A 9389-nucleotide genomic window follows, 5' to 3' on the forward strand; every position below is an offset into this window, starting at 1 on the left:
TTGCTCCACTCCCAATCTAGCTCCCTACTGATGACCTGGGAAAGCAGTGGAGGATGGCCCAAATCCTTGGGCCCTTGGACCCATGTGGGAGACCTGGAGAAAGCCCTTGGCTCCTGACTTCAGTTCTGTTCAGCTTGGGCCATTGTGGACCATTTGGGGAGAAAGCCAGCAGCTGAAAGATCTCTTTCTGTCTCTCCTTCTCTATAAAATCTGCCTTTCAAATAAAAGAATAATAAATCTTTTTTAAAAAAAAACAAGCCACAAGGCAAGATGTGATTGAATTTTTTTCCAAGCACATATATTTGGGGAGGGCATTTGGTATAAAAGTTACGATGCTGTAACTTTATTGGAATACAGATCCATTCTGTATTGGAATGCCATGGGATTGAGTCCCCTCACTACTCCAGACTCCAGCTTTGTTGATGTGCACTTGTGGAAGCAGCAGATAACTTAAGTACTTGAGTCCCTCCTATACACATGGGAAGCCCAGGTTGAGCTCCCAGGACCTGCTGCTGCTGCTGCTGGCACTGGGGAAAGTAAATCAGTAGATGGGAGATCTTTCTCTCTTTCTGCCCTTACAAAATGCAATGAATTTGCATAACTTTCTGATCCCATTAATATTGGGGTCATTATGTTCAAAAATGTTAACAATAAGACATAGCATGCCCTTAACCATCGGTAAACTCGGGCTTCTTTTGAAGTTCTGCTCAGAAACTTCCCTAGCTCTCCCAGCAGCCATGTTTCCATTTCCTATAACCAAGGTAGGATAATTTCTTTCTGCAGAAGTGTGTGTGTGTCCCATGAGACTCTGAGCAGCCTGCGGGCAGGAAATACATGCCCAGGGCACAACCCCTAGCACACATACAGGACCCAGACTGTGGTCAGTCTGGTTAATATGAATCTGAGCCGTTACCCACCCTTCCAGGAGACCACAGCCCACAGCACAGTGAGCCTCCAAGAGGCGAACTGCTGCCTGGGGCCCAAAGTTGAGATCCTTAGCACCCAAGTAGCTGAAGCCATGGTCCCAGATGTGATCTTTCACATCCAACAGTGGGGCTATGGACTCTGGCCAAGGCGGGGTGTCCTTGGGGAACTTGATATAGTTCAAGGGTGACTCTGAGAAGTAGCAGATTTGCTGGTTTAAAGAACAACTCAAGATGTTTTCCTTTGAATGGCATTCTGATGGGTTGAATGTCACGTCTAGCATCTTGAACTTGGTCTACTGATTATCTCATGTGTGTGTGTGTGTGTGGTGTTTACTGCTGTTATTGTCACTGCCGGCTGGGCTCAAGCCTTGACAGTGTAGTTATGCAGTGTGTACAGCTGCTCCTTCCTCTGCTGCTTCTTGGTCCTCAGGTTCTCCTCAGGCTTGTTGAGTTGTTGGTGACACAATGTGCGCATCTTCTTGGCCTGCAGATCCAGGGACTTGTACTTTTGGAGGTTTTCTTTCTGGGTCTGATTGATGACGCTGAGGACCCGGGTAATGGACTTGTGGACAACACGGATCTTGGACAGCTCAGATGCCGCGCCGCCAGTGAACTTGGCGATGCACAGCTGCCACAGCTCCACTTTGAAGCCGTCCAGCTGCTTCAGCAGCTCCTCCTTCTTCCTGCCGTGGAGGTCCTGAACCTTGATCTTGGCCGTGACTACTAGGGCCCTGCCGCCAGCACTGTTTGTAGGGCAAGAGCTATCTTCAGTGTTCTAATTGTCCTCCCCGTCTGCTTACAAAGCAAAGCAGTCCATGGTCATGGTGACACATGGTGACACTAATGATTAAGCGTGTGTTGTCAGTTGGCGTTCCTTGGGATCCCAGGAACTTGGAATCACATAAAAATCACTTCAGATCATGAAAGTAGGAAAGAACGAACTACATCATCTGTTTCTGCGTATCACCTGCCAAGATCCTCCCTCCATCAATCCAGGCCCACAACGACTCGCCCTGTAAGCACTAGGATAGCCCCTAGCTGGGCATGCACCAATTTACTCTCCCTTCCCTAGTCCCCCTACCTGCAGCTCAGTCATGCTCTGTGTTTCATCTGGGACACACTCGTTTCCTGCTGTGGAAATTAGGTTCTGACCGTGTTGCTTCCCTGTTTAATCTCCTCACTGTAATGAGAGCCAGTCCCTTCAGTCTCTGGTTAAACTAATGCTCCTGGCAACATGTGGCCGTTCCCAAGGCCCCACCCTCGCCCTCTGACCACCCCTCCTCCCCGGGCAGGAAGGCAAGGTTTGTTGCTGACACTTGCCACCAATACAGGAGGGAAGCAGCCCCCTGAGCACAATTTGCTAACCAAAGAGACACCTAGTGATGAAAGTGACGAGAGACAACAGATAAAACATTCTCAGTAGTCTTCCTTCTTTCAAAGTTAAATTATTTACTTTTTTATGATCTGTACTACTGTAACAATGTGGAGGAATTCAGTGTCGGGGGAGAGGTTGGGGGAATCCCAGAGCCTATGAAATTGTGTCATAAAATGAAATAAATGTAATTTTAAAAATTATTTATTTTTATTTACTTGAAAGACTGAGTTACAGAGAGAAAGAGGGCGATACATCTTAGATCCTTTTCTTTGGTCCCCAAACAGCAGCAATAGCTGGAGTTGGGTGGAACAAAAGCCAGGAGTCAGGAGCTTCATCCAGGTCTCCCACTAGGATGGCAAGGGCTAAATACTTGAGCTACCTTCCACTACTTTCCCAGATATATTAGTCGGAAATGGGGCAGCCAAGATTGCTACCCATATGGGATACTGGTGTTGTAGGCAGAGGCTTAACCTACTGCTCCATAATGCTGGCCCCAATAGTTGCACTTATTCTATGTGTGTGTGCACGTGCACATGCGCACAGGAGAGAGGAGGAGATATGGAGAGGAGGGAGGCTTCCACATGTTGGCCCACTCCCTAAAGGCCTGCAACAGTTACGGGCCTGAAACCCGGAGCCAGAAAGGCACTCCAGGCCTGCTCTGAGCGTGACAGGAGCCCAGCTCCCCACACCACCTCTGCTGCCTCCCAGGATCTGCTTAACAGGAGGCAAGAGGCCGGAGCTGGAGCCCAAACCCAGGTCCTCTGAAGGGACATGGCTGTCCATCCCTCAGGGCTGCTTTTTTCTCTGCTTGCTTTTCAGAGTTCATGAAATGTTATCATTTAAGGCAGAGCTCTGTAGATCAGAGACTCACCATATATTTTTGATCTGGCACTTCTAAGGAAATTGACTTCGGTCACCCTTTTTTGGATGTACAGGGTCTATGATCATATCAGAAACAAACACTTTTTGAGTTTCCTGACATCATCCTTCCCCTGCCCTTCCTCCCATATTTTCAGCCATCTCATAAAATGCAGAGCACAATTAGCTTTTGACAAAACAGAGGTAGCCAGAAGTAGTGAAGAAAGACCTCCAGCCAGCATTTGGGGGTCTCGATGCTGCTCCCAAGTCTGCTCTGCCCAAGTCTGCTCTGTGGCTTTGGGAAACTTATTAACATCTCTGAGCTGCAATTTCCTTAACTATCACAGGAGACTGTGACCAAGATTGTGATGAATAATTGTGCAGATGATTGTCACATACATTCAGTGGGTAAGCAGAATTGAAACTGAGCCCTTATCCCTAATGCCTTCGTTGTAGACTTTTACAGGCCCCGTCTCCCTCCCAGAGCTTGTAGTGATGGTGATTACACATCAACTCCTTAGGAAAGAGCCAGTCAACTAAAAGAATGGTCAAGGATCTGGCTGGTTCTATAAAACACTGTTCCTGATTTATAGACACCACCTATATACACACACCCCACCAATAAAGTAGTCTTGCCTTACCCAAGGTAAAAAGCTTGCATAATTGCTAGCCAAAAGAAATGCACTGGAAAAAGTAGCCACTGTTTGCAAGACAGCCTGGGATGCAGCTTTTCGGAAAGAGACTGTTCAGGTTATCTTATCTGCTCCTACACTCCAGGCCAAGAACCAACATGCAGGCTGGATCCCGTGATTGAATCAACATCACATTTAGTTACCAAGTTGGAATAATCCATTGACAGAAAAAGCGTCTGTAAGCCTATGTATCATGGTGGGAGAGCATACTTTCCACATAAATGATTTACAAAAGTCACTTAATGCAGCACACAGATGCTACAGGTGACAGTCATTGCTCTGCACACACGTTAGTCATGAGTAGCTCTCAGGTGTCCTTCACAGAGCATGAGAGATGATGCCCAGGTTTTCCGAGTATTGCACCTGCTTGTCTCTGCCTATAAATCACAACCTCATCCCCAACCCTGCTCCAGTGCTACCCCTCAACTGGGAGTGGATTATCTTCACTGCTAAAGCAGGAGTCTCCATATCCAATTCATTGGAGGAAACCAGAGAGCTTAAATGGCTTGACCAACATCACAGTTCCAGAACTTGGACTTGGCTCTCCCGTCAACTCCCAACCATGGCTCTTCCCCCAGATTCTCGGTGTTCCCAGGCAGGTGCACTCCTCACTCTTTGCCTGGGTCTGACCCCTCCACTTGTGTGAACCATGCCTTCTGACAGTTTGCCCAGGCACGCTGAAACTTAGTTCTGCCATGTGACCTGGACTTTTCTCCTAAGGAGGATCCTTTTACCTTTGAGCAAATGCACTAAGATGAAGGAAAGCACCGTTCTCTCCCAGCATGAGTTTAGGATTGGGGGTTGCTTTTCCTGGGCTAAAGAAGGTCATTCACTCAACGAAAACATTCAGTTCCTGCCATCTGTTCTCCCCATCTCCAGCCCTAAGCTCCCAGAGGACACTTAGGAAATGAGTTGGGACATGAAGTTTAAAAGGGACAGATGCCAGGGAGAAAGTCCTGCATATTATGAGGGCAGCTCCCAGCCAGGGCTGCTGGATTTTAGCTCCCAGACCTGTTGCAGCTTCTAAAGCTGCTGATTAACTTGAACGAATCTCCCAGTGAGCTGAGTATGACCACATGGAGGAATTTTCTGTTCCTTTCAGGGCCCAACCTGGTAGGAAAAACCAGTTTCAAGTCATTCCAGAGGTTAAAAGGGCAGGAAACATGATTTCCTGAGGAAAAAATCATGAGAAGAATTTCCCAAAGTCTACTCTTCGATATATTTTTTTAATTAGTAAGGGTGTCCTGTGATTTTAAAATAGTTCTTAAACTGCAAGTTTCTTCAGTTAGTCAATTCTTATGCACAGAACATTTCAGAACTCTTTGATTTTTAAATTTTTAAATTATTTTGATAATCTTTTCATAGTTGATTAGGGCACGAAGGGTCAAGGGCTACAGGAAAGTGGGTAAGACCATTGTTTTCTCATTATTATTTTTTCTAGATCTGGGAAAGGGAAGAATAAAGAGAGAAACCCCACCCTGCCTCCCACTCATCCCAGCTCCCTGATGTGGGGCATGCTCTGAGGGTCCTGCTCAAGTGGTTTTGATAGTTTAACAGTTCTGAATTGCTGCCAATCTCACCATTCCAAGCATGATGAAACCTCTCCAGAATCCACTGGCTGACACAGTCTACCTTTGAGTCTCCGTTAGCCTAGATTTTTACTGCCAACACTTGGCTGGGCTTGATATCAATTTTTTTCTGTCCTCCATTCTATTGTGGTACCAGGCGTCTTATCCTCCATGTGCACTTGGATTTGCTGCCTACTGTTCCATCTGCCTCTGAGGAGGCTCAGCTTTGACACTTGTACTCCATGGTCAGACCATGGAACCTACACTTCTCTTCATGGTTGAAGTTCTGAGATCAGCAGTTCAGTTGGAAGATTCCTCAAAGAAACTTCGTCTGATTCCTATGTGTGCAGGCCAGTACAGGGTCCGGCAGAGTCTGTCGCCCCAATCAGCTTATGCATATGTTGGTGGCTTCAATTGCTAGGTCAGTTCTGTTTCCAGCACTATCTTCCACACGAACTAATAGGTTTTGCAGTCAAGCCGGATTCTGCCCACCATACACTTGGCCCTCGCAAACCAGTGGGAGCTGCAGCTTAGTCAGGGCGACTCCCAATAACCTCCACCAGTCCCACCCCTACCCTGTTCCCATGCTTGCCAGTATGTACTACATACTGGTCCAGTCTGTCCCACATTCCCTTCAGCTCTCCTACCTGTCAATAGGCATTGAAGCCTGGTTCAACCCAACCAGCCCCACCATCCAGCCCATACACATGCTGGTGGGTGCAGTTCTATCCAGCCACATCTGCCCCAGTCCTGGTTTTCATGCTCTCCAGTGGGAGTGGTAACCCAAGAGGGAGGTGCCCACCATTTCCCTCCTGGGCCCACTCCCGGATTATGCATATTCCAGGTGGTTCTGTGGTTTAGCTTGACAGAATTAGCCCCCCAGTGCCAGCAGCTGCCAGCTGATGCTGCAGCAAAGCCCAATCAACCCTCACCCACTCTGATTTATGCTTGCACCAGTAGGAGCAGTCAATCCAACCTGGCTTTTCCCTGATCTAGCTCACATGAGGCCCACAGGTGTTGTAGCTCTGCCCGGTCTGGTCTGCTCCCATCTCAACTCACGTTCTCCAGTGGGAGCGGATGTCCAGCAGGGGAGCCCTCCACATTTCCCCTACCAGCTTTTCCCCTCCCTATCCCCTGGATCTTGCGTGTGCTGATTAGATACCGTGGCCCAGTCTGGCATGGCCTGCCTCACTTTAGCCTTTGCCAGTGGTGCTGTAGCCTAGCCCAGTCCAGCCCACCCCCACTTCCAGTTCAGGTTGGTGGCAGCTAAAGCCTAGCCCAGCCCAACCGACACCCAATCCAACAGAACTCTTATTTTATTTGGATTCCTGTGGCTCTCTGAATGGAAAGGAAGTGTCCGCAGATGAAAATATTTTTCCAGTTTGCTTAGTGGCCAATGAACCCTTTCTTTTCAAGGAGTGGCTCTTCTGATGAGTATTCTATCTATCCTATTTCAGAGAACAGCTCTGACAGACATGCTCACAGGGCTAAGCAGCAAAGTCAGATGACCAAATGGCAAATCCAGGGCTCAAATCCAGCATCCTGGAATGTTTTCCAGTGCAGTCATGCTGTACAGCATGGAGGCTGATGAAGCAACTTCAAATCAGACCAGTTCTAATGAGAGGCTCTGGTATTTCAGTTGAGAAAGCTGGCAAGAAATACCTCTGTAGAGATAAGCAGAGAATACCTCTGTAAAGATGAAAGCATGCCTGTAATAAGCAAGTGTGTGAAGGAGTGTATGTGCGACAGTGGCAGTACCAATGCCATTGAAAAAATGTATTTGTTTATACAATGTAATCAATAAAAAAAGAAAAAGAAGAAAAAGAAAAGTGTATTTGCACCTGAGACAGTTGCAACAGCTTCCAGGGTAAACAAGTTGTCTCTCCCTCCCTCCCCCACCCCCCAACCATTCCATTACTGGAAAAACAGTTCCCCTTTGTCCCTGCCTAGTGCCTTCCAAAATGCTCCAGTGCATGCCTAGGACTTTGGAGAGTCCTGAACTCCATATTTATTGTGTTTCTTCCTATCTGCCTACCTATGATTAAGTATGAGTCATAAATCAGGCAAAGTAAGAGATTGCCAGGAATAACAGAACAGAATAGAACCATCACAACAGTGTATTGGAGGGGCAGGTGTTTGGTGCAGTAGTTAAGCCACTCCTGGAGATGCCCATGTCTCATAACAGAGTGTGTGGTTCACGTTCCCAGGTGCCCTACTTCCCACTCAGCTTCCTATGATGACAGCTTCCTTGCTGTCTCTCTTACTGACTGTCTCTGTCCCTTTCAAATAAAATGAAGGACAAAACAAAAATGACTCATTTACATTTTTTTTATTTGAAAAGCAGAGAGGAGAGAGTGAGATATCCCATTTGCTAGTTCACTCCGCAAATGGCTGCAACAACTGGAGCTGAGCCAATCCAAAGCCACAGGAGCTTCTTCCAGGTCTCCCATATGGGTGCAGGGGCCCAAGGATTTGGCCCTTCCACCACTGCTTCCCATATCCTAAGCAGAGAGCTAAATTGGAAGTGGAGCAGCCAGGACATGAACCGGTACCCATGAGATGCCAATGCTTATAGGTGGAGAATTAACCTATTGAGTCACCGTGCCACCCCAGGAAAAACTGTGTATGTATAATATTATATCTTAATAAAAACATATATGAATGTGGTCTCTCTCACTCTGCTGTACTCAACGTTTTTGTGATGGTGTGAGATGATTTGATGCCTATGCAAGGAGATGAACTAAGGCAAATGACACGGGGAGTGTGGCATGGTCTTAGACTACTGCCAACACAGAATATGGATCAGAGGGTGATCACTGAGCCATAAGGTCAATTGGCTCTCGGTAACTGAGACCACAGAATGTGGAGATGCAGACAAGAGGAAACTATAGCAGTGAAAGGTGTTTGAAGCTTTCAGGACAAAGTCATTCACTGGCTACCTGGCCCAGTGCACGAGGCTGCAGGTGGTCACCGAGGACAGCCAGGCTTGGATTTTCAGAACCTGGGATGTCATGACGCAAGGCAAAAGGGACTTTGCAGATGTGACAAAATAAAACATCTGGGGATGGGCAGAACACATCTGCATTGCCCAAATGGGTTTATTATTTTTTTCATAATTTTTGAAGATTTATTTATTTACTTTGAAAGCAGAGTTCCTGAGAGGAAAGGTAAGAGAGGAAGAGGGAAAGAGGGGGCAGGAGAGAGAGAGAGATTGGTCTTCTGCCTGCTGATTAATTCCCCAGGTGGCTGCAATGACCAGTGCTGGGTCAGGAGCGCTGTGGATCTCCTACATGAACAGCACAAGCCCAAATGTGGGATCCATCTTTTGCACTTTCTCAGGTCCTTGGCAGGGACCTGGTGGAAAGCAGAACATTGTCCATATGGGACACTGACATCCCAGTGGCAGCTTGGTACTCACTGATTTTGAACACAGTTGTGTTGTTTGAAGACACTAAGCTCATGCTAGCTTGTTATAGAAACAAGATTAAATGACTACCTGTGCTGAGAGGGGACTGTCTGGGTTCATTCTGAGAGGACTGTGCTGCCCAGATAGGGTGAGCACTGCTCAAAGTGAGCCCTGGTGGTGTGACTGACTCTTGTATGCAGCCAGGTCACCCCACACCGCTGGAGCCAGCCAGAGGTCTCCCACAAGCATTGTCCTCTGGCACAGCCAATTTGTTGTGGAGAGATAACAACAGCTGCCTCTCCCGCCCTGTTTCGAGAAGCAAGTGGTGACTGATAATGTGACACCACGCCTCACCCACAGGGCTCTCAATGAGTCCTTTCTTCGGTGGCACCACCACCTACCCATTGGGCAAAATTCAAGTCAAGCAAGTTAGGGCTGCTGGGAACTGGATGCGCTTGCTTATAAGACATTTCAACATTTCCAGGAGTGTATTTTCTCCCACATGTTCTGGAACACTACAAACCGACTTAATTAGCATGGAGTGCTGGCAGAACTCAACTCATA

General features: G+C 47.4%; 1 protein-coding gene across 1 annotated transcript; it reads right to left on the reverse strand.

Annotated features, from left to right (window-relative positions):
* Nucleotides 1–1287: 1287 nt before the first annotated feature.
* Nucleotides 1288–8432, reverse strand: LOC121146394 (60S ribosomal protein L35-like). The gene is made up of 2 exons (XM_040965759.1): nucleotides 8359–8432; nucleotides 1288–1669 (listed from the first exon to the last, which is right to left on the reverse strand). Exons 1-2 carry the CDS (start codon nucleotides 8430–8432, stop codon nucleotides 1288–1290), a joined length of 456 nt encoding a protein of 151 aa, XP_040821693.1.
* Between the last annotated feature and the right edge of the window lie 957 nt (nucleotides 8433–9389).

The sequence above is a fragment of the Ochotona curzoniae genome, unplaced genomic scaffold (assembly GCF_017591425.1).
Source record: "Ochotona curzoniae isolate NIBS_2020 unplaced genomic scaffold, NIBS_Ocur_1.0 scaffold_4505, whole genome shotgun sequence".
Classification (NCBI taxonomy): domain Eukaryota; kingdom Metazoa; phylum Chordata; class Mammalia; order Lagomorpha; family Ochotonidae; genus Ochotona; species Ochotona curzoniae.